Source organism: Jaculus jaculus, chromosome 1 (assembly GCF_020740685.1).
Source record: "Jaculus jaculus isolate mJacJac1 chromosome 1, mJacJac1.mat.Y.cur, whole genome shotgun sequence".
In the NCBI taxonomy this organism is placed as follows: Eukaryota; Metazoa; Chordata; class Mammalia; order Rodentia; family Dipodidae; genus Jaculus; species Jaculus jaculus.
Window position 1 is genome coordinate 20,715,378 of NC_059102.1, and position 25,851 is coordinate 20,741,228.

General features: G+C 47.2%; 1 protein-coding gene across 1 annotated transcript in view; it reads right to left on the reverse strand.

Moving 5' to 3' along the window:
- Positions 1-17,251, reverse strand: part of Habp2 (hyaluronan binding protein 2) — a 32,964-nt gene extending 15,713 nt beyond the window's left edge. Inside the window, exons 1-2 of the mRNA XM_012948955.2 lie at positions 17,117-17,251; positions 7,407-7,443 (exon numbers count right to left, since the gene is read on the reverse strand). Of these exons, the coding sequence (XP_012804409.2) occupies positions 7,407-7,443; positions 17,117-17,185 (106 nt within the window). The 5' untranslated portion in view covers positions 17,186-17,251. The remainder of the gene's footprint in view (positions 1-7,406; positions 7,444-17,116) is intronic.
- Positions 17,252-25,851: the final 8,600 nt, after the last annotated feature.

The window sequence follows — 25,851 nt, forward strand, 5'->3', positions numbered from 1 at the left end:
TGGCTTTTGAAAAATTCACTTTTGCACAATGGCTGTTTTATATTTCCTATTAAAAAATGGAACTGTCTTTTTATTTCTTCTCTTTTGAATGCACCAACTCTGGTTCCTTGGCAAGGTTTTATCTCATTTATCACGATGTCAAGACTCTTGGCTGCTCATTATTTCTCCCCAGCTGCTTCCCCCCACTACGAATGCACTCCCCGAGGAGGCCATCTTCCCAGGATGAGCATCTAGGTCGGAGATAAGGACCATTGTCTTCCTGGAGCAAATAAAGTTTCTTTCCATAAAGCATAATAAAGCAGATAGAGAGGGAGAAGGTGAGAGGAAAATGTGTTTCTGAGTTGGTCATGGGAGATTTCAAACTGACATTTGCAGGAGACAATGAGATGATTGTATCATTAACTTAATTCTTTTACCTTTTCATTGGAGGATGGATTTTTGCTTTTCCAATAGGTTTGTACAGATAAAGAGCCCTTCTGGAGACTCCTGGAATTAATTCCCACCACTCCCGCAAGGTGGAGGTTAGACTGGCTAATCCTGACAAGACCATTTAGAGTTGCCCCTTCAAGAACATGAAAAGGGGGAGAGTTTTACACAGATGGAATGGTTTGATGACTGTACGGGATGAGGGACGGATGCAAAACCTGTTGGAGGATTTGGACTTGAACTCAGTACTATGCTAGGTCTTCTCATCTCCCAGTGAGCTGAAGAGTGAAGCACTCAGGCTCTGAATCATAACCCTGTAAGGCAAGACAGTAAGCTCTTCTTGTTCAAGAGGGCTTAGGGTTCTGAATTAAAGTAGAATAGATGCTTGATAGTGCCAGATCACCAGGGTAGATCTAGCGTGGGGGGGGGGGAGGGTTGGCATGTAAGGATGTGCCAAGGTTCTTTATACCTCACAGCCTTTACAGTACATTATGGAAACATAACATGTTTTTTTTATATGTTATGTTGGCATTTAATCCTGCTGTCTATTGTAACTAATTGTACATCTACTTTGGATCAGTATAAGGCCAATTGCTGCAAAGCACTGGGGCCCATAGAAAGTTATAAAGTTTTACAAATAAGAGAAGGACATGACCTTGTCATCAAAGAGAACTCCAGTCTAGGCAGACTAGATGAAGAAAACCAGCCAAGGAAGCATAAAGGATGGTATGGGAATAGAACGTGGATATGTACTTTAAAAAATAAAATAAAAGAGCGGCTGAGGAGATCGCTCAGTGGTTAAGGTGCTTGATTGCAAAATCTAACAACCTGAACTTGATTCCCTGGTACCCATGTGAATCCAGATGCACAAAGGGGCACATGCATCTGAAATTCACTTGCAGTGGCTCAAGGCCCTGGTATGCTTCCCTCCCTCTCTCTCTTTCTCCTTGCAAATAAATAAAAATATTTTAAAAAAGAAATTGCATGTGGCCAACTGGAAACCTGGTAGCCACACTTTCCATGTTGGATCATTGGTTTGATTTGAGACAATGTGATGACAAAAATGCCCAATTCTCTACTGCTCCTGGCATCTGCACCCTTTTACTATAAGACTTTGCAGTTCCTCACACCCAGAGATGGAGTGAATTTCCTACCCTTTGGATCTGGACTGGCCTTGGGACTTCCCTTAGGCATAGCACTTAGTGGGGAAGACCTCGTGCAGGCCCCAAGCCTGGCCTCAAGAAGTCTTGTTATTATCATACTTATTAGCCTCACTGCCGTCATCATCACTGTCCTGGTCCTCTTCAACCTCCTCTTCCTCTCCCTCCCTCCTCATTCTCTTTTCTCGAGCTTCGTGACTGCCATGTGAATGGAATATTCTGCCACACTCAGCCCTGTGGTCCCAGCTGAGACCTCAGGCATCTGAGAAAACCAAGCCAGAATGAGACCCAGCCAATCCTGCAGCTGGTAAAGAGACAAAGAGCTCCAGCTCAGATCCACTAGTCCTGGTCTAGATTAGAAGCACTGCCTAGCTGAACCAAGTCAAAATTGCTATTCCCCCAAATAAACATCTAAATATACGCCTCTGCGTCAGGGTCCCATGTTATACAATAGCAGCAAAAGACACAGAGAGCTTGATTAACAATGGGTTGTGGCCTGGATATTCATGACCTCACAATGCCTGGTACTATCTACATAGGACCCTCATAGTAGTAGGGAAAGGTGATGACATCAAAATAAAATGGAGACTAGTTGAGAGGAGGACGGGATATGATGGAGAGTTGGGTTTGTGAAGGGGAAAGTGGGGAAGGATGTGGAATTACAATGCTTTATTGTCTAGAATTATGGAACTTGTCAATAAAAATAAATTAATAAAAATTGGCCATTACACCTGAAAAAAAAGGGGGGGGGGACTTGAAAGGCAGCAGAGAGCAGTAGCCATGACTTCCTCTGGTTGCAAGAGTGGACACATGGCGTCATCAGACGTGCTTGCAGAGACCTGTTGACCACTGGCAGCATTTTCTTGCCATTGTCTGACCTTCGCACTGAGCAGGGAATGTATGATTCTTTGAAAGCTAGCATTGAACCTGAAAGTTAAGGACAGCCTGCACACACATTGATTCTCATTCCTCCAGCCTTTTCAGGAGTTTTGCAAATGCCTAACTCCCTGTGTTAAATCCCTTTCGGACTAAAATACCTAGACTAAAAAAAAAAAAAAAAAAAATACTGGGGTTTTCTTGGGAATTTAGGATCCTTCCTCACTGGTCCTGTTGGCTGTAGAGTCTGGATGTCTCTGAGGCCCCCTCTTGCCCTACCCCATTTGTTTCCTTCAGCTGGATCAGCTGGATAGTTGCGATCCTGAGAACAAGGGCCACTTCGGTTCCTCTTTTTACCCCACAGTACCTGCTGGGTGTGAAGCTGTCAAGTGTGAATGGCTGGTCTTCCCCTGTGGCTAAGCCTCCTTGCTTTCTGATTGACTGTAAAGATGGCGGCCGAGCCTTCTGATTGGCTGCACCAGCTCTCTGTATATATAGCTGGCGGTTTACTGAAGCAGGGTGAGTGGGGACTTCAGGAAAAAAACTAGGTGAGAAAAAAAAAAAATTCCTCATGATCTCCATAGAAAGTAGTCTAAAGGCAGGCAGGGTGTGGTGGCACGTGCCCTCCTTTAATCCCAGCACTTGGGAGGCAGAGTTAGGAGGGTTGCCACGAGTTCGAGGCCAGTTTGGGACTATAAGATTTAAGTTCCAGGTCAGTCTGGGCTAAGAATGGAAACCCTACATGGAAGAAAAAGGGAAGGGAGGAAGGGAGGGTGGAAGGAAGGACGCTAGTTGTCTAAAAGCTTTCCTGGGTAGTGAGGGATTGCTGTCTGACATGAAATCTGATTCTATCAGCAGGTTATAGAAAACAATATCAGGTTCAAAATTCCTATCTGATGCTTTCTCTTGGCTATAAAGGGAGAGCTTTGCAGAAGAAAGCTCAGAAGCAACATATGTTAAATATAAATGAAATCTTGTGGGTTTGTCTAGTTACCAGCCTTTCTAGAAGTTCCTATGAACACTGGTGAGAGCATCTCGTATTGACCCACATAATCCTAACAGCAGGTTATTATATGTTGAATACTTCCTGTTCACCAGACACTCTCCAAGTAAATACTCCCAACAAGCACAGGCATCATGGTTCCTGGCTAACAGCAGAAAAAGCAAGGCCGGAGGGCACGGCCCCTCCCCCAGGCTCACCTAACTCTAAATTCCCTGGGCCTTTTCACGAGATGACACATGGTGTGGTTGGATTCCATCAAAACCCCATGGAGTTTAGCTTTCAGGAAGGAGCCCACATCAGGGAATTTGCTTTAGCACAAGCCCCCACGTCCCCCAGCCAGGATCACTGTGGTCCGTGGGCAGGAAGGTCTCTCAGAAAATGCTCAGCTCCTGCCATGGGGACTTTGCAGCTGCTCCACTTAAAGAGCCTGCCAGATGTGTGGAACAGAGTAAAAATCCCTGGAATGTTGTCCCTCTTGGCTTCATTCATCACTGCGGAGCAGCCTGTTCCTCCTCCAAGGCCCTTCCCCAAGCCCCAGCCCTGTCGGCTTGCACGTGACGCTTCCAGCCTGGCTGGCGGAACAAATGCAGCAGAGAGCCATGCTGGCAGGAGGCAGGACAGCTGATGGATGGACAGGCACAGCCTGTGGTGCCAGGCAGAGCCAAGCCAGCTTTGAAGCAGCATTTCCATAGGCCTCCTGGCTGCGTGTCACCTGCGATGGGGACGTGGGAAGAGCCTGTGCTGTTTGATTCTTTTGCCACCCATTGGGGACTGTGGACCAGACACCTTCTGCTTCAGCCAGGTCCTTGCTAGCCACGGTCTCCAGTGAGAGCAACCAAGGAAGCAGCTTGCCTGTGGGCATGAGCTGGTGTCTCCTCACCAGGCTGTTGTCTGAAACCAGCAGAGAGCTGACAAATTCCATCAAAACACAGCCCCTGTGTGCAATGAACAGACACCTGACCAGGATGCTCTCCAGACCTAACCTGCTCTTTTCAGAAAGGCCCAACCAGCACATCTCACGGCACTCCACAGCCAGAGGCTGACAGAGAGCCTCAAGACAGCAGCCAGAGCTCAGGGGTATCCTGCTTCTTTTACTCATCACTCCGAACCTATCGGCAGAGTTCTTACAGAGCCCAGTGTCTCAGGATGCTAAGGCCAATTCTCTCCCCTCCCTTTTAAGTCATTTCACAACTTAAATACCTCCAGTGCTGGGGAGCTCATTACCTCCCAAGAACCCAATAGCCGACTCAGATTCTTTTGGAATACTCTAATGGTTGGGCCCTTCTTCCTGGCTGCAGAGCAAACCTGACCCTATGGCTTCCCATGTCTATTGAATTAGATTTCCAACCCTTATGGATGTACGAATGACTCTATTCTCAATCTGTGGCCTCTGTTCAGCAAGGCCATCACTTCATACTTGTCCGAGTAGTTCACTACACAATGCCAGGGTGTCATAAACTCCTTGCAGACCTTTCAAAACTTTCTGGCAGATGGCAATAATTTCTCTTGTGGTAGAGACACTTCTTAACTCCCATAAAGTCAACTTACACACACTAGGCGTGGGGCCGCGTTTTAGACATTTGAAGAAATGTAAGTCCCTTGACTATTCTGTGCTCCTGTATCCCGGTGTCACCCTGTACCCAAGTCCAAGAAGACCCTTCACCAGTGCCTGAGCAATCTGGGCACAAGGCGAGGCATGAGGTGGCTGTGGTGGTTTGAACGCACCATGTCCCCCACAGCCTCATGTGATTGAACACTTAATCCCCAGTCAGTGATGCTGTTGGTTGGGAAGGTTACGAAACCTTTGGGAGGCGAGTCCTTGCTGGAGAAAGTGAGCCACTGAAGGCAGGCATTGGGATGTTACAGCCCAGCTCCACTTGCCGCACTCAACTGGTTGTTGCTACTTCCTGCTAATGTAAAGATGTGATGCCTGCTTGTCTGCTCCTGTCATCTTCCCCACCGTGATGAAACTTCCCCTCAAAACTGTAAGTTGGAAATAAACCCCTTTCTTCAATAAGCTGCTTCTGGTCAGGTATTTGGTCCCAGAAATGAGAAAGTGACTGCTATCGCTGTGATTCTTCTAGCCTTGGACTTGGCCTCTCTCTGGACTGGGTTTTGGGAAGAGTCTGAACATGAGCCTTCTGGCGCTGGACTGAACACTAGTCAGTGCTTTGTTTTGTGGGGAGGGGAAATGCAGAAATCAAAACTCACATACTATCCCATGTAGGGTGGGACAAAAAAAAGCCTGGTGGGATAGCCTAGTGGTATCTGTCCCAAACTGTCAGAAGTCTATCTGTCCATCCAGGGCTCTGCCACAGAGCATGTTGATGGCCACAATGGATTAGTCCAGTAGCCACCATCTTTTCTCCAAGCGAGTCCATGAGGCAAACTTGAGTCAAGTCTGCTGTCTCCATGGGCTGGCTGCCTGCCTACTCTAGTCTTCTGAATGTGACCAGCCCTTGCCCCTCTCTATGGGGATGTCCTTCTGAATCAGTGACTGACACCTCCTCCCCCAGCTCAGAGCATCCCTCCTCAGCACAGCATAGCATGGTGTGGGCACCAGGCAGAGGAAACAGGACAAGGTGAACAAGATGACAGGGTGAGTCTGGGAGAGACAGACTGCCTTGGGGAAAGAGCCCAGCCCCTCACAGATACGTGATCTCCATGTACCAGACACCATAGTACATAAAAGCGCGTACTTGAACACAATTTTTTTTTTGAGACAGGATCTCATGCAGTTCAGGCTGGCCTCAATAAAACTGAGGGTAATCTTGAATCTCTGATCTCTTGTCTTCATTTCCTGAAGGACTGGGATGACAAGCATGCTTTTTTTAAAAAAAAATATTTTTTGTTCATTATTTATTTATTTATTTGAGAGTGACAGACACAGAGAGAAAGACAGATAGAGGGAGAGAGAGAGAATGGGCGCGCCAGGGCTTCCAGCCTCTGCAAACGAACTCCAGACACGTGCGCCCCCTTGTGCATCTGGCTAACGTGGGACCTGGGGAACCGAGCCTCGAACCGGGGTCTTTAGGCTTCACAGGCAAGCGCTTAACCGCTAAGCCATCTCTCCAGCCCAAGCATGCTTTCTTTATGGTGGTTTATGTGGTGCTGGGATTGAACTCAGGGCTTTGGGTATGCTATGCAAGCACTCTACCAATGGAGGCCCATCCCCAGTCCCTGGAACACAATCTTGACACTACCTTGTAGAACAGCTGAACCAGGGCAGGACGTGACATGCACCCCAGACCCACCTGAATCCCAGTCTCAGGTGCCCAGTCTCAGCCTAGACTTCATATTGGGTTGCTGGACATGTCAAGCCCCAGAAAACAAATGAACAAAGGACCCTGGTAGAGGTGAAGGTGCTGGCAGGGGTCATCACCAGAAGCAAGCCATCCTGGGGCCACATGTTCAATATCTAGAGGACAGGGGTCATGGGGTGGCCCTTTGCTGAGTCATATCTGTGCTTTCCTTAGCCTTTTCATCATATCTGTCATTGATAGACTGTGACCAGGAGCACATTGCCTCTCTGCTCTGAGTCTCAGTTTCTTTTTTTTTTTTTTTTTTAAAAAAAACTTATTTATTTGAGAGAGAGAATGGGCACACCAGGGCCTCCAGCCACTGCAAATGAACTCTAGACGCATGCATCACCTTGTGCATCTGGCTTACGTGGGTCCTGAAGTCTTTTGTAAAATGAGAGTGGTGAAGCACATTGGCAGTTTCTCCCTTGGGTGGCAGAGACTGGCCATCAGGACACTCACAGAAAGCTCAGCATTGTGTGAAGTGTCGTGTGATGGCACTGTTTCTCAAAGATGTCTGTGGTACCTCAGAACCAGTGGAACCTCGTTCTCCTCCAGTGTTTCCATTGTTGGGTACCTTCCTGCACCCCAGAACCAGCCTAGCCCACAGCTGGCCGGAAGCCAGGGCCAAGACATGCTCACCTGGGTCTGGAGGATCAATGAAAGGCATCAGGAAGAACTGCAAAACAGAGCAATAAAGCAGAACGTGTGAGCTGGCCGGCAGAGCCATGGGCACCTTTCTGAGCGGCCCTGGGCCCGGGAGGATGTTCCAGGGCTCAGATGCTCTGGGGCTTCTGGGGGCTGCAGCGACCAGGCTAGAGGGACGGGCAGACTCCCACTTGAAGGTGTCCCCTCTCCTGTGCAGGCAGCATGGCTCTTCCTCGGAGCAGGATGGTGTCTCACCCCCATGTCTGTTGGCAACACAGCCACCTGGGCAGTGATGTGCTTGCCATGGTTACTGGCTGACCTTTCATGGTTCCTTTTTGCTCTTAGGACTATCCCGTGCAGAGGCTTCTATTAGCTTGTTCATCAAGGAGAGCATTTGAACTCAGCGGTCTTGTGATGGGGATTTAGGCTCATGTTTGAGTGACTTCCCTGGGAAGACAGCCCCCTGAGGACTGGGAATGGATGGATGCAAAAAAAACTCTCCAAAGACATCTTATTGTTCTTGTAAAAAAAAAGCATTGTAACCACCTGCAGTACCTACGTCGCTCTTCTCTTACTCCTCCCTCCCACGGCCCCTTGCTAAGTTCCAGTCGTGTTTTGGCTTCGAAACAGCACAAGGCACGTTCCTCCCACTCGGGACCTGGAAACCTTCCTACCCTCCACAAACGTCCAGTCAGTACGACCAGTGCTCCCATTAGGTAATGATGCAGCCATTTCTTTCTCCCAGGGTCCTAGCTATATCACATTAATACAGGGCGCCATGCTTGTTTGCTCATTATCTGTGTCTCACATCAGACTGCCTTCTGGAAAGACAGTGGACTGGGGTTGTTTTTATATGTTACCAATACCTGTCACATGTGTGGCACATGGCATCCCTCAAAAGGTTCCTGTTGAATAAATAGTGATAAGTACTTCCTTATTTTGCATGTATATGTGTGTGTGTGTGTGTGTGTGTGTGTGTGATGTGTGTATACCATGTGGGGGTGCATATGTGTACAGGTGAGCATGTATGTGTACGTGCATACATGTGGAAGCCAGAAGTTGAAGTCAGGAGTAAGTTGCTCTCTATTTACTGAGGCAGGCCTCTCCCTTGAATCCAGAGCTCACCAACTTGGCTAGTCTAGCTAGCTGGCTTGCTGCTGGAATCCTCCTGTGTGCCAGGATTACAGGTGGGCCACTACACCTGCCCAGTATCTATGTGTGTGCTGGAAATTCAAAGTGTGGTCTTCACCCATGTGTAGCAAGTGCTTCGTCCATGGACAATTCCCTTTGTGCAGAAACAGGCAAGAGTTCCTCTTCTAATGACTAGAGTGCCGCTTAAGCCAGGGATCAGCATACTGAAGCCCTTGAGCAAAACCTAGCTAGCAATTGTAGTTTTGTAAATAAAGTTTTATTGAAAAATAACCTTGCCCATTTGTCTATGTCTTTCCATGACTTCTGTTGCACTGCAATAGCAGAATAGTTCTGATAGAGAAAGTAGAGGCCAAAAATTTTACTAATTAACACTTTGTGGACAAAGTTTGCTGACTTCTCATGTGGAAAAGGAGAGTTTTATCAGTAGGTGGGCTTCCCTTGGAGCCTTGGCTGATATGAGATCTATGTGATGTGGTTCCCCACACCTAGGCAGGTTGGCATGTTTTCTTCCTCTACACTCAGCTGAAGTTTTAGTTTTCCAGAAAACTGTATCAGGAAATGGGCAGATGATAGATTTGAGAACAAAGATGGAAAAAATAACACATATGATATGACACACTGAGGATGACACATCACAAATAGCTTTCTTGACAAAAACCTATGTTATGTTTTGTGTGTGTGTGTGTGTGTGTGTGTGTGTGTGATGTGTGCATATGTGTATGCTTGTGGGGTGTGCGGGTGTGTGTGCATGCACGTGTGTGTGCATGTGAAGGCCAGAGGACAACCTTGCATATCATCCTCAGGAACTCAATAGACCTTTTCTTATTAAATTTTTAAATTTATTTGAGAGAGAGAGGGAAAAAATGGGCACACCAGGGCCTATAGTCACTGCAAATGAAATCCAGACATGTGCACCACTATGTCCATCTCGTTTGTGTGGGTACTGGGGAATTGAATCTGGATTCTTTGGCTTTGCAGGCAAGCACATTAATCACTAAGACATCTCTCCAGCCAATGTTGGATTTTTTTTTTTTTTTTTTTTTTTTTTTTGGTCTTTCAAGGTAGGGTCTCACTCTAGCCCAGGTTGACCTGGAAATCACTATGTAGTCTCAGGCTGGCCTCGAACTCAGGGTGATCCTCCTACCTCTGCCTCCCGAGTGCTGGGATTAAAGGCATGCGCCACCACGCCTGGCTGGATATCTTGAGAGGATAATGGTACTACGGTTACTACACTTCTGTACAAAAGTGTACGTATTTTCAAGAGCTACACACTAAAATATTTAGGGAGATGTCTGCTCTCTACTTGGAAATGATTCAACAAACAAACAGACCGACACAGGAAAAAGAGAGAGTGTCAGCCTGACAAAATACTAACCATTGTTGCTCTGTCAGGGTGTGGTGGATTGGTTCAGGTGTCCCCTATAAACTTAGGTGTTCTGGAGGTTAGGTTCCCCAGCTGATGGCAATTGGAAATTAAAGACTCCTGGAGAAAGTGTGTTGTTGGGGGTGGGCTTATGGGTGTTATAGCCAGTTTCCCCATGCCAGTGTTTGGCACACCCTCCTGTTGCTATTGTCCACCTTATGTTGGCCAGGGGGTGATGTCCACCCTCTGCTCATATCATTGTTTTCCCTGCCGTCATGTAGCTTCCCCTCAAGCCTGTAAGCCAAAATAAACAACTTTTTTCCCCACAAGCTGCTTCTTGGTTGGGTGATTTCTACCAGCAATGCGAACCTGACTTCAACATGGGGTGAAGGATACATTACATTATTTCCATTTCTCTGTAGGTTTGAAAAATGACAAAGTAAAACTTGGGGAGGTGAGGAATGAAAAGAAAGGAAGGGGCCACTTGTTTTTTGAAATGTCTCTCTATTTAACTTTATTTAACTTCCCAGTCCCCAGCCTTCCTTCTCCTTCCCTCTGCTGACCTGTGTTCCTGCTGCCGGGATCAGCGACTCTCTTTTTCCCCATGTGATAGGGAAAAGCCCTCCCAGTGCCCCAGAGACAGCTGGAGCCCCAAATCTAGCAGGAGGCTGAGACAGCCTTGCAATGCCAGACATAGCCAGCAGGTGGCAGACGAACCCTTTGTAGGCGTCGCTGGAGGGAACCCAAACCTGAAGCATGGGACTTCCAGGCAAAGCCTGCCCTTGGGACACGCTCATGGGCTCAGAGTTCCTTTGGCGACCACACAGGAGCTCTGGTACAAGGTGAGCCGAGGGGTAGCTGGATGCCACATGAAATTCACACACCCCAGCTCTCAGACACTGTCCTAGGCCTTCCATCCCATCTTTCCATTCTGTTTTTAACCAAAGGCGGGGGACTAATAAGCTGGAGTACATCAAGGTCTGGGGCATGAAGCCCCCAGCCCGAGAGACAAAGGGCTCATCTTTGCTCCTATGTCCACCGTTGATGGCTCCCTGCCTCGGTTTCCTCGGTTATAAAGTAATTCCCTCACTTGAGCTGATGTTTTCCTGGAGGACATTTGACGGCTCAGAGTGCATATAGCATTTGTGATGGAATTCTCTGCAAGTGGGAAGTGTCTGTACAAATGGCTCTCCCCAGGTCCTGGAGCCAAACAGACACGGGTAGGAGGGAAGCAAGGGTTTGAAGGTGAAGGAGTGAGGCCATGGTCTACAGAGACTGAAGGGAGACAAACCCTCTTTCTGGTTGTCCTAACATAAGTACACAATACAGTAGGCCAGGTCTCAGGCCCTTCACGAGAGCAGGAATCCTCGTGCTAACTTCCTGGGCCCAGTGATCCTTGGCTTCAGCTGCCGTGTACTGGGTACCAGGAGAGTGGGCCACACGTCTGCTCCTTCCACAATGCAGCATCCATGTGAACCATTGGTGGTACCTGAGCTGATATAGGTGGTGCCTAGCCAGAGCAGGAGGTGACCCAGAAACAGAATGAGAAAGCCATTTCCTGCCCAAACCTTATGTCAGTCTTCCTGATTTCACCCAGGGAATGATGCAGTAACCTTATTTTGTGTTCCGTGATTCTCCATTGATCGGAAAAGATGATGACCTTTACCAATAAATTAGCATAAGGGAAGGTGAGCGTGTTTCGCAGAGGCGCTAGGAAACTAGCTGAGGCTGTGGCAGAATATCTGAAGATGGGATCATTCAAGACTGAATTGGGTTTTTTTTTTTTTAAATTTATTTATTTATTTATTTGAGAGCGACAGACACAGAGAGAAAGACAGATAGAGGGAGAGAGAGAGAATGGGCGCGCCAGGGCTTCCAGCCTCTGCAAACGAACTCCAGACGCATGCGCCCCCTTGTGCATCTGGCTAACGTGGGACCTGGGGAACTGAGCCTCGAACCGGGGTCCTTAGGCTTCACAGGCAAGTGCTTAACCGCTAAGCCATCTCTCCAGCCCCTGAATTGGGTTTTTTTTAAAACATTTTATTTATTTATTTATTTGAGAGAGAGAGAGAGGCCGAGAGAGAAAAGGGAGAGAGAGATGGAGAGAGAGTGAGAAAGAAAGAAAGAAGGAAAGAGAGAGAGGGAGAGAAAGAAAGGGGGGCGGGGGAGAGAGAATATGGATATGCCAGGCCTCTAGCCACTGCAAGACAACTTTAGACATATGCTCCACCTTGTGCATCTGGCTTAGTGGATACTAGGGAATCAGACCTGGGTTCTTAGGCTTTTCAGGCAAGCACCTTAGCCACTCAGTCCATCTCTCCAGCTTGTGACTGCATTTTTGAATACACTGATCAAATTACTTAGTTATCTGGCAAGATGGACCCTTCTGGTTTGAGGAAATAAAGCTTCCTTTGTGGGGTTGGGGGATCTGTCCAGAGGAGTGCTTCTGGTTCTACATTGAACAGGCCTTAGCCTTTGAACAAGGCATGGTATGACCATCTATGTCACCACGGCTATAAAGCATAGAAAGTGACAGATGGGTTTGTATACGTTCTGTGACCTGTCATGGGTGCCATCTTGGACAGGTGATCTAACTTCTCAGTAGCTTGCTTTCCTATCTGTGAAGTTAGATGTCACTGGACCTTACTTCACAGCCTTGTTGGGATGCTGAAATGAGTAAATAAACATGAAACCTATGGCAAAACTTAATAGATGGCCGATAGTATTGTGATAATTGTTGCCATTATTAGGCATTATTGTCTATGAGGATTTTTTTTTTTTTAATTAGGGGCTGGATAGATGGTTCCACAGTCAAGGCATTTGCCTACAAAGCCTAACAACCCAGGTTTGATTCCCCAGCACTCATGTAAAGCCAGATGCAGAAAGTGTCACATGTGTTTGTTTGCAGTGGCAAGAGACCCTGGTGTGCCCATTCTCTCCTCTGCCCCCATCTTTGTCTATCTCTCAAATAAATAAGTAAAAATGCTAACTTTTATTTTTTCAGATCATGCACTGTGGGGAAGGGCAGACCCTTCTCAGCACAAAGTCTTCCTGGCCATGGACATTGGGTCAGCCACAGACACATTGCTCCCCTCCCCCACCATTATCCCTGGGATCTTTGCCAAGCCCTAAGCCAGGAAACCTTGTTATATTAATTATGAAGAAAAAGCATGTTTTATTTAAAATCCAGGCTGCCGAATATTCTGCCACGCTGTTTCTCTGTGACAGCAGAATTGCTTTTGCATTTAGGGAACTCTAATGAATTTAGAATATAAATATATCCGTGCCTATATACACATGCGACTTCCTGCGACCTGATTTCCCTAAATACCAGGGTACGCAGTGAAAGCTAATGAGTTGACTCCTGCTTGGATCAGTTCTTTTTTTTTTTTTTTTTTTTTGGTCTGTGAGAAGTTTCAGCAAAATTCATTTCCCCCTCTTTTCCAGGAGACTCTGCAAGGGTTTCAGTAGAGGAAGGGACCCCTTGATGGCTCTCCCTGGGCTTCAGAAAGACTGACATTTTGGGACACTGAGACTTTGCAAAGGGTGGTTCCCATGCTCCATCCTGGGGCCCGTGTGGGTTTGAATGCTTACGTCAATCAGATACTGAGACAGGTACTGGCTCACTTCAAACTGGCTCCAACACTACACTATTCACAGTGGATTTGAATAATAACCAGGCAAGTGCTCCCCACCCCCTCCGTGTGTGTGTGTGTGTGTGTGTGTGTGTGTGTGTGTGTGTTTCTGGTCTCTATCTCTCCCTGACCTCCAGCCCACTGGCAAAATCACATGGGGAATGTATGCAGTGGTGGACAATAAGATCTGGGAGGCACATGTGCTCCCCTTCTTCTCAGTGAGTGTAACATGTGCATCCAGTGTTACTGGGATGTATGATTAAAAAAAACAAACAAACTTGTGAGCTGGAGGGATGGCTTAGCCATTAATGTGCTTGCCTATAAAGACGAATAACCCAGGTTCGATTCCCCAGGACCCACGTGAGTCACATGCATGAGGTGGCGCATGGGTCTGGACTGAGTTTGCAGTTCTGCAAAGGCCCTGATGCACCCATTCTCTCTCTCTTTCTCTCAGATAAATAAATAAAGAAAAAGAAAAAGAAATAGGAAAAAAAAATACTTGGAACCCATAAGCTTTAGATGCAATGCTCTGGTTCTCAGGGGCTACATGGCAGCTAACAGGGAACTAAATGATCCTGTGGACTGACCTGTCCCCTCCCAGATAAAACTCAACTGCGAATGGAATGTATTCCAAGCTGCCAATCTGTAACCTCTGGACTCCTCAGCCATGTTTCGGTGACTCTGCTCCTAGAAAGGTTGTGGGCGTTAAAGAGTACAGAAGTAAAAGCAAACAAATGCTTTAGATGGAAGTCCCCTTTGTAAAGAACAGTAGGGGTGCTTCTGTTTTCTCTCGTCTAGGGATAGGCACAGATAAGAAGAGTGAGCCTGATAAGCACCTTTCTCTGGTTTCTGACCCTGGAAGAGGTCAAGTTCCCTTGCAGTCAAGCCCAGCATGGCAACAAATGATTTCTAGAACAGTCCCTGGGTTAACTATCCACAGCTGTGCGGGGGACACACATGACGGACACACACAGGCCAATCTAGACCAGAACTGGAAAGCAAATGAAGTGATGCCAGGAGTTCAAGTTCACGGCCCTGGCGGCTGAGCCACGATTCTGAGAAGTGGAGGTCTAACCAGGAAGAAGGCATAGGTGCTCACAAGGAGACCTCAGAACAGTGTCAGCGTGGACTGGGAGCTGAGGTCGGGTGAGCGCTCGGCCTTCCAAGGAGAGCCGCCGTCCTCCTGTTCCAGAAGTACGTGGAACCCATTACACTCCATCCTGCAAACAGCCTCCAGCAAGACTATTGTTCCTGAGGCTACCTGTGTTCAGAGACCTGGTGCTTAGTCAGGACCCGGGGAGCTGTCCTCGAAAAATCTAAAACTCTATGGTGTCACTTCCTAGCTACGGGACTTGGGGACTTGTTATCCAGGTCCTTTTCTGTAAAATGGGAACAGTGGCAGTGTCTACATCATTAGGGCCTTCTGGTGATGAACCAGTCCACAGGAGACATGGGGCCTTACATTCACTGGTTATTATTATTATTGTTTTTATCATTATTAATTTGAGACAGAGACTCACTATAAAGACCAGGCTGGACTCTAATTCATGATTCTCCTGCCTCAGCCTCCGTGGATTAGAAGTAGCTGGCTATTCTCTTTAGCTTCCTGGGTAAGAGAAGCTATGTGGCTGTGTCCCTCAATAGAGCACCAAACTCTCCCAGGCATCTGAGCAACCTGGCCACTCTCCCCTGGATGCCATGTGCCAGCCCACAGAACAGGAGCTGCCTTCCTGACCACCTGTCTGCCACACATCTGGGCACGAAAACATTCCAAAGCCCAGCGTCCTCTCTGGATTTGACTAAGCTCATTGCCCGAAGGCTACCCCGCATATTTTCTCTTTTATCCATTATTGACTTATAATTTCATTGCTAACCCTAAAAATTCACTGGGGCTTGCAAAAACGGGGGATTTCTTTGGGGGGGGGCACCATTATCCTTTTGTGAACTTCAAACAGATTGCATCAACCCTTCTGGTCCTCTGAAAACTGGAGGCTTAATTCCATCTGACTGCTACTTCCTCTGGGCCTTGCCTAAGCCTCTGATAACTTCACCACCTCTCTGTAGACTTGTGGGATAACTGCTGCCTCTGGGCCCCACAAGTCCACCGAGTGATCACGTGATTAGGGGGCCTGATAGCATCTGTAACTGCAACTGCCACATGTACCTGCATTATAATTTGGAAAGAAAACTCTTCCTAAAGCGAGTGACTTGGCAACTGAATATGGGGCTAAGGAGGTATCTGAGTCCAATTTACTGTAAGGAGAGTCAATTCTGCTATCTAAAGAACAAGCTAATGAGAAAGCCTGTAATTGAATCTGCTTCCTTCAGGAAATACTCCATGGCATAAAATAGGAAATAAAATGAGAAGATTTTTAATATGATACTGAGGTTTATGATTATTTCTGCTTTTAGCCTCTGCCCACTCTCTTCTATCCTCTCCCCAATAAATGGGGGTGGGGGTGGGCAATCTTCTGATTTTTATAGAAAAATTGCACTCATTCTGGAAGTTTTCAGTGAAAAGAGCTAACACGGGGCTGGGAATTTGGGTCAATGATAGAGAGCTTGCCCGCCATGCATGAGGTCTTGGGTTCGAGCCCCAGTGTGAGGGAGGAATGAGGAGAGTCAACACTGAAAGCTGCGTACACGACCTTGCTTCGCTGTGAACTTCATCTAATTAGCAACTGATCGGCAGGCAAGAACACTGAGGCTCAAAGAGACCAGGTTTCTGGCTCAAGATTGCACAGCTCCACTATGCCAAAGCTGAGGCTGTTCCTAGCTCCAAGCCCCACACTCATGCCTCAGCCCACAGCCAGCATCGCCCTCCCGGAAGCCTGTTTCTGTCCAGCTGACATTTGGACTACAGGGACACACAGACGGGCCGGCAGACTCCACCACTCATCTCATCCTGAGGGCCTAAGCCCTGTTCACTACGTCCTCACAACACTTCTCTTTCTGGCTCACCACGACCTCCCATGGGCCCCTTGCTCACTGTGTGGCCCCATCCACAGTGGACATGAACAAAAGAATAAACAGTATCAGCCACAAAGCTTCCTCCCCAATCTGACACATCTATCTAAGCACAGCGTTTGCCAGGATCATTTGAGCTAGCAGGAGCCCCCTGGGAGGCCAAAGCACCCTAGACCTTTCTCTTGTGCCAGCCCCAGGTGGCTGGAGAGTTGGGTGTGTATGTACTAATGCTGGCACCATGTCTATCTTTCTGGGGACAGAGAGACGCTTTCAACTGCTTCTCAGAGGGGTCCCTGAAATTTATGCCAGACTTTACACACTCCTTAGAAGATGTTTTTGCCCAATATCCTTTGCTGGAATATATTCATGGAGGCTGAAAGAAGGCTCACGTTACACACGTCACCATCCTATTGACTTCTCAGCTTCCATGGTATAGACCTACATGAGCTCTTATAGTCAGGACACATTGAACTTGGCAACAGCAGCCTTTCCCACTCAAACTTCTGCTTGCCTCCCAGCCTAACTCGGTTGATCTTGCTGATAACCTCAGGGTTTCTCAACCATAGAAATTTGAAATGGACACTTACCCCAATAGCTGACTTCCCCACCACAGCAATTAGCAACAGAACATGGAGATCAGACACCCTGGCAAACATCTTTGCAATTGAAGGCCTCGTGGTTTGCTCTTAGTACAAGTTCTTTTCTTGTATCTGCCTTTGGGGGGAATTGTCAGTCTCTAAGGAGTCCGGGACAAATGAGGAAGACGCAAATTATTAACTAGGCATCAAATACTGTTTAATGTTTAATGTTTTGCAAACCAACTACCTTGATTAAACAAATGGAGACTTGGGGGCTGGGCAGAGCCCAGGGGTGCTTTCTCTTTGGATGAAGAATGTCTCCAAAGACAGTGACCAAGATAAAGAGCCCCATGGCTTGTGAGTGTGCGTGGGACTACTGAATGCTCAGCACAGAGGGTGTGGTGATATCCCTGTCCTCTCAGTCATGATAAAAAAGACTCTAAGTCAGGTGAGGCACCTGCCACAGGGCTCTGCCATTGTTATTTTGGGGCACATGCTGATAGATTTCTGATTCTTTACATCTCAAACAAAATTAAGGCATAGATGGGCTCCTAATAACATCACACTTTATATTCTTGAAAGATAAATTAAAGTATGCCAAACTGCTATTGACAATCATTGATCCTGGGGCTCTTTGAAGTGTTGCCCACAGTTACTTGTTGGCTTCAAAAGTTTTCTTGTAAATCTCATTACTTTTAATTATTTTTCCCCCTTGCACTGGAGTCTTTCTTTGATCAGGGGAGAAAAAAAAAAAAAAAAAACAAAAAACCAAACAAACCTATAACCATAGCACTTGTATTTCAGGACAATTGTTTCCTTCCTTAGCTACATGGCTACAGGTAGGGCTAGAGAAAGCAGAAATTACCGGCAGGCAGGGAGGCTGTGGGCTCAATTGATCTCTTTAATAGACACAATTCTGAGCTCCCATATATATATCAACACCCATCGGCCCACAGTCATCTGTGCGTGGCTCCAGACATCCTCCAGTCCTGACTCATCAGGGCAGGCTTGGAACTGAGCTAGCTGGCCAAGGATGATCACTGGTGCTTCCAGCTCACCCCTCTCCTCATCAGCCTTCCCACAAGGCACAGGCTCACATACTGCTCAGCTGCTAGTCCCACCTCTGGAAGCCAGTCCCTAATTACAGAAGACCTCAAGAGCCCAGCCCAGAAGACCAAAGACAAAGCTCCCCCGCCCCCCATGGGCTCCACAGGACCAACCAGGTCCTGCCACTGCGGTACCAAGTCAGCTCTCCATCTTCTCTCTTTTTTTCCTCTTCTTCTGTTGTCACGCTGGTTTAGGAAGCCATCAACCCTCCTCTGGTCAATCCCCCGTAGAACGGGGACATGTTAATCACTTTTTCTAGAAAGTTCTGCTCTAAGTTTTTCTTATTCTTTCTCTCCTCCTTACGTCAACCCCGGATTCTCTATCTCGCACCCCTAATCAATATGGAGAAAGCTAAGGGAGTTTACTCTCCAACCTTGATCATCTTTCTGGGTTTAGTCCAGATCTTACTTCCTCCACAAACATACATGTGTTTTCCTTGGTAGTATTTCACAAGGGCCATCATGATGTCCGCATGTTGCTATCCCATGAAGATATATCTGCTCCCCCTCCGCCCCATTCAACCGGGCATTCTGTTTGATCACCATTGCGTTCCCAGTCTAGAGACCTGACACTTGACAAGCACTCAATAAATTTATGTTGGAAGAAACGAACAAATAAACCACTTTACTGAAGTGACATTTCATATCAATCTGCCTTAGCATAACCAACTGTGTGAAAAGAAATTCTGAATGAAAAAAAAAATAGAAAAAGATCATTTACCAGTTGTTTAGCACACTACTACTACTTCATGAACATGACATTCACATAGTCATGGAGGGTCTCCTGTGATGGCCTTGGAAGAGCCGACTTGAACTTCGCTCAGCAGAACACCTGTTCTGGTTGGGGTTGGAGAAGTAAAGTAGTGAGTTTTAGTTAGTGGAAAGTGATGGATGTTGGAACAGGACTCCCGTGAGTGGGAAGTTTAGGTGGAGGGGGGGCAGGTGGGTGGCTTTGTGGTCACCAGTGTGAACTGAAGACATTCAGCTGACCACAGAGGAGGTCAGAGACCAAGCCCACCAGGCCACTGCAGCTTCCCAGACTTGAAGCTTGTGTCTCCACTGCCACTACATAGATGGTGTAAGATGGAATTCTCAGGCTGGAGACGCACTCTGATTCACATAACTTGGGGGGGCGGATCTCCTCTTCCCTCCACTGCCTATGTGCTGGTGAACTTCCGACATGGTGGAGAGGGTCCCTGAATATCAACTAGAAGCTTCTCTTCCTGTGTTAACAGGAAGTGACCTGGACAAGTTTGCTGTTCATCATTAATGGAATCTGGGATAATGTTCCTGTCAGGTAATCTTTCCTTTCTTTCATGAAAAAGGGATAATTTGGCACTTTTTGTAGTAACTACAGACCCTCTCACATGCTGTCTCTTACTTGCCCCAAGTTTTGTTATCATGATAACGGAAATTGAATAAATTTCTATACTTTGTCTTCCAAGAGAGAAATCTCTAGAAGATACTTAATCCTTCTAATTCAGAAGGACAAAAGGGGCTGGCTTATCATGTAACCTGTCCTTATCCAGGGAGCTGGAACAAGCTCACCTGGGACCTCTGGTTTTCGGGTCTGAACAGAGCACCCTTGGTGCTCATCCGGTGGGGTTTCAGATGTCCCCATCAGTTTATTCTCTGGGTAAGCTGAGGGACAGGTTCTCACGTGTTGGGTTACACACTGCTGAACAGACCCTCTGTCCTGAGCAGCAAACCGGGGGAAGTGGGTTTTCTATGGAGTTGACCCTTGCACACTGAGGAAAAGCATCACAGTGTCCTGACCAGAAACCTGCCCCTTGATGTTCTGGGTTAGGAAGTGCTGTGAACAGCTTCATGGACATGATTGTTGTTGGCTTGTTGGCTTAAGCCACAGTCTCTTTCCTGCTAAGCCCTGTGCAATGGGGAGGCAGTAGCCAGGCCTCAAAACAGACCTGGGGTGGAGTCGCTGCTTGGCCACATCCCTGCTGTGTGACTTTGGACCAATCACTTGCCTTCTCTGAGCTCCAGTTTGCTCATCTAGAAAATTGATTGTCATAGTTCCTATGACGTGACGATATTACTGAGAGGCTATGTGAAGGGTTGGGGTAAAGGATGGAGGGACACAAGATACTCATGCAGGGGCTGCCAGAAAGCAGAATTCTGTAGCTCACAGCAATACCAGAGAAGACCTTCTTAAGAGAGGACTTGTAGCTTATTTGGCCTTTTGAGGGCCAAAAGCAGCATTTTCTTTTTTTCCTGAAAGGTCCAGAAAGGGTAAATATTGCAGGTTGTTTCTGGTCGTATGGTTTCTACTAGGACCTTTCAGTCTTGCCAGGACATCAGAAAAGCGGCCCTGGGCAAGACGTACGCCATGAGCATGGTTATGCTCCGTGAAACTGTGCTTACAGGAGGCCCGTGGGGCTGGCAGGGGCTCAGAGGCTAAAGCACTCACTGTGTAAGCATGAGGATTGGAGTTCAAATCACTAGCATCCATGTAAAGGCCAGGCAGACCAAGCAGTCTGTCCCCAGTACTCAGGGAGCAGATCTGGGGCAAGCCAGCTTGCTAGACAAGCTGAATTGGTGACCTCTCGGTTCAAATGAGAGACCCTGCCTCAATAAACAAAGTGAAGAGTCATCAGGGAACATACTTGTTGTCGCCCTCTAGTCTCTACACACACATGAACACACATACACATGCAAAAAAAAAAAAAAAAAAAAAAACAGGAAAGAGGGCCGTGACTTGGAGAACACTACTGGAGGATGCAGAAACAACTCAAGGGGTTTTAGACAATGAGGGAAGAACCCCAGGCTGACATAACCTGACCTTGCTCAGACAATCTCCCCAGAAGGCATGCACCCTCTCCCCTCTGGACACCAGGCATCTTTGTTGGGTGAAGGACTAAAGCTCACCCAGCCAGTTATCCCCCTAATGTTCGTTGAGAGCCTATTCTGAGCTGAGCAGGTTCAAGGGAGTCTTGGGAGCAAGGAAGGAAGAGCAGGCTCTAGCGCCCTAGCTTTAACATCTTGCAATGACTCTCACTCAGTGGCTGGTCTGCAGGCAGATTTCTAAAATCACCCCTGATAAGAAAAAAAATGTCTTGGGGACTCATTAAAATTTTAGGGGACACTCACGTGGAGGATAGACAAGGAAAATGTCTTGTCCACCTGACATGAGGGTGGTAACTTTTCTCCATTCTAGAACCTAAACCAGTTGGTATGTTCACATCCACTGCACATCCTATTGTAGGGCCTCGAAGATACTAGAACTTGGGAGGGAAAGCAGCACTTGAAAGGAAGCTTTGATTTTCAAGCACTTTCATAAATCCTGAGCTCATACAAGTCCCTCTCACTGCTAAGGCCCATTTTGCAATGGAGCAAGGCTCAGAAAGGCGAAACAACTTGCTTAGGTCAGTTGTGTAGCTTGAGACAGGGACAGGATTTGCAGCCTTCTAACTTCAAGGCCAAATGTTATCCTTTCAGTATGACATAGGCTTTCTAGTGTTTGTTCCTCCTGAGCTCTTACTGCACACCAGAGGTTGCCTGCTATCTAACCAACTGCCATCCTCCCCCGTACTTACTACCACTTATTAGGGTGGCCAATGCCCAGAGGTCACTGCAGAAACACGGCCTTCCCTCAATAGCAACCCCTGTGGTCTTGGGTGGGGTCCTGGGAAATAGAGTTGCTGAGATTTGGATATAGGAAGTTTGTTGGTGTAGGGGTTGCTTTAAGGATGAATTGGGGAGGAAATAGGCAGAACTGAGCCGTCACAACAGAAGTCCATTCCATGGAAAGTCTAGAGCTATCAGGTCTCTCAGCATTGTCTTGCCATGAACCAAAGGGGTTAGACCTCTATGCTGGGATGTCTTACCACTGGCTACGAGAAAACCCATGGATGTAATGTTTTCTTGGGCCACTCCCTAGCAGAAATTGTCAGAGAGGAGCTCAGATGTGGGTCCTGAGACCCCACCCCGTGGAAGCTGACAGAGTGACTTGTTGATAGAGTGAAAATACATGTGGTAACACCCCACAGCATCTTCTCCAACTCTGAGGTGGACATCTATTCTGCATCTCTTACCCAAGGCCCTAACTTAGCGAGGTTGAGTGGCTCAGTTGGGTTTCAAATAAACATCTCTGGTCTCATGTGGAGTAACTAATCAGAGACAGCTAAAGTCAAAGTTTGTCCAGGCTGATCCACAGGCAGATGAAAGCTGTTTAATGTGACTAATCAAAATTCAGGCAGAAAGCAGGATGCTATTGTGGAAATAAGTGTTAAGGTGAGCTAGAGGACTGGGGAGATAGTTAAGTCAGTAAAGTGCTTGCCTTGTGTCACAGATAGCTTCACATTGCTGGGATGAATGTGCAAAGCATATTGTTTATAGGAGGAAGAGTTTATTGGAAATTTGCAGATCCAGTGGAAGTGCCATGGTAGCAGAAGAAGCTGGCCCCCTTTCACAGGTCCACGCAGAGAAACACCGCCCGCAGCCCCGTGAGCAAGCCCACTCCAGGAGCCCCAGACCGAGCTCAAGCACTCTGCATATCTTTGGCTGGAGTTTAGATCCACCCCCCCACCCCCAAAACACACCTTAGGGCTGGACCCTTGGATCCACACAAGTTACAAGCTTGAGTAAAACTCCTGAATCTCTTGGGGAGCATCCATTCAAACTATGATGCCTTGTGAGCATAAAGACGAGTTTGATCCCCAGTACCCAGGTAAAAATGTCAGGTGTGGTGGCCATGCTCAAAATCCCAGTGCTGGGCAAGTGGAGAAAGGACTGTGGGAGCTCACTGGTCAGCCAGTCTGGCCTATTTGGCGAGCTTCAGGCTAATGACAAATCCTGTCTCAGAATGGTACTGGAGGTAGCCTCTGCATGTACACACACACATGCATATCCTCAATACAGGTATCCACACATATACCCACACCATACTCACACAGGTATTTTTTAATATTTTATTTCTTTATTTATTTGAGAGAGAGTGAGAGAGAGAGAGAGAATGGACATGCCAGGGCCTCTAGCCACTGCAAATGAACTCCAGATGCATGCGCCCCCTGTGCATCTAGCTTACATGGGTCCTGGGGAATCAAACCAGGGTCCTTAGGCTTCGCAGGCAAATGCCTTAACGGCTAAGCCATTTCCCCAGCCCACAGGTATTTTTTTTTTAATGAGCTAAAGATTCATGGCTAAAATCCTCCTCGCTTCTAATGCAAAAGGAGAACTTTGATCATCTATTAAGATTTACATCATATGTAAGTCAAATAAAGTGCTTTTTATCTTTATGGACAATTCCAGGTCAGTTTTTTCTTATAACTTAGCAGCTGGTGAGCACAGACCGGAGTTGGGTAAGAGGATGGGGGAACCCCCCAGAACACAGTGAAACTCTGGATTCCTGGTGGCCCTTCAGCATGGTCAGAGAAACTGTGTCCTTCTGTGGGTTTAAGTCAGGGGTCTGGATGGACCCATGATCACTATGTTTCTTCTTCTCAAGGGCAAGTGCCGACACTGCGCTCGAGCAAGGTCAGCTGGATGACAGAAGGGACACGTGGCGCATTCCAAGCTCTTCATCTTGGACATCAGCATGCACATGGCTTTTCTGGTTGGAAACAGAATCCGTCATTGATCCCTCCCTTTCCTCCTCGTTCCCAAACCCAAATCATAGGCATGTTGAAACCTCTAGAAGCCATCTCAGATTCTTCCAGCACCTTCTGTCCCTCTGGAGCCCCAAGTGCACACCACCTCCCGCCTGCCCCCCTGCAGTAGTCTCCCAGTGTGCTGGCCTGTTTGCACTCCTGTCTCCTGTTGAATCCAGTCTCCAGCCCATTAAAAACTCAGATTATGGGCTGGAGAGATTGCTTGGTGGTTAAGGCACTTGCCTGCAAAGACAAAGGACCCAGGTTTGATTCCCCAGAACCCACGCAAGTCAGATGCATAAGGTGGCAAATGCATTTGCAGTTTGTTGGCAATGGCTGGATATCCTGGCGTGTTCCTCTTTCTCTCTCTCTCTCTCTCTCTGCACCCCCTCTCTCCACATCTTTTCCCTCTCAAATAAATACACAGAATAAAATACCTAAAAATCCTGATTGTGTCCAGGCTGACATACAACCCTTCAGTATAGTCCCTTTGAGCTTTGAAGACACTTTGTTTGTTTTGTTTTTTTTTTTTTTTTTTTCTCGAGGTAGGGTTTCACTGTAGCCCAGGCTGACCTGGAATTCACTGTGAAGTCTCAGAGTGGCCTTGAACTCACGGCGATCCTCCCACCTCTGCCTCCCGAGTGCTGGGATTAAAGGCGTGCGCCACCACGCCTGGCACACTTTGTAATCTACCAAAATCTTACTTGATCTAGCCTCTACTTAGTCAGGTTTATTTTGTGTCCCATCATTCATTTACTGTTCTCTGTAATGCCATGCCCATTGCCATATCCTTGGCCCTTCACTCGGGATGTGTAAGCAACGTTAAATATCTGATGGATCAATGCATGGGTGGGTGGGTGGGTAGAAGGATGACAGAGAGAGGGATGGATGATTCAATTGATAGTGGATGGATGATAAATAGGGACAGATATGTGGATGGAGGTTTGATGCACGGATGGATAGGTAGACGGAAAATGGATAGAGGGATAGGTAAATGGAGACTGGGTGGATTAGTGGATAAATAGGTAGATGGATAGCTAGAGGGAATGATGAATAGATGATTGATGGAGGAAGGTTGAATGAATGAAAGGTTAGGTAAGTGAGTGGGAAGATGGACAGAAGGATGGATAGATGGTGGATAGGTAGGTAAATGGATAGAGGATGGTTGAGTGGATGGGTGGATGAGAGGAGAAAGGGCAGACTCATGTGTTCAGAAGACAGAAGTCCCTCTCTTTGCTAAGTCTCACAGCCAACCCATGGGCTCCAAATTATGAGGTGTGGACGCTTGTCATAGGGATGTCACTGGTACCTCTGACTCCTGTGTCCTGTGAGCTGCAGGAACCGTGGATGTAGCACCCTGTGCCAGTCCCAACACAGCCCAGCCCAGCTGGAAATACACCGTTACGATCTACCCTCAAGTAATTGATCTGCCCATTTGTACTCATTTCCTTGCTTTAATCTTCTGCTGAGGTTTCAATCCTCCCTCTCGCATTTTCAATTGCCTCTGTTCCTGTGGTTGTCTACACGGGGTGGATGCTTTCCCCACCATCTCTCCCATCCCCATCAATCAGCTGAGCATAAACACAGTCTGCCTCCTTGGATCTCTACCCTCACAAAGAGCCATCACCTGGGCTGTGTGATGCTTCTTGTTCTTGGCACATCTTTGATTTATTAAACATTTCGAGTAAAATTCTGCATACGTTTTGCATGTTGAAAAACTTACCCCTCCTTTCAACGTAATAGGAAACCTGAAAGGGAGAAGGGACCTTGAGATTTCCGTGTTGCTTTCTGTCTGGGCTTGTCTGCTTTCTGTATCGAGTACACTGACATTTTCAAAAGCCTCTTCGTTTTTTGTGGAAGGGGGACCTCTGAGCACCTCTCTAAAACATACTTCCTCAGATACTTTCTGGCATTGTCATCTTCCCAAAACACACTGACAAGCTGGCTGTGTGTCGCACTAGCAACAGCCTGGGTCACCGTCACACTCAGCTGTTAGAAGCCGTTTACTTTCTGCATGATCTTGGGAATGTTGTTA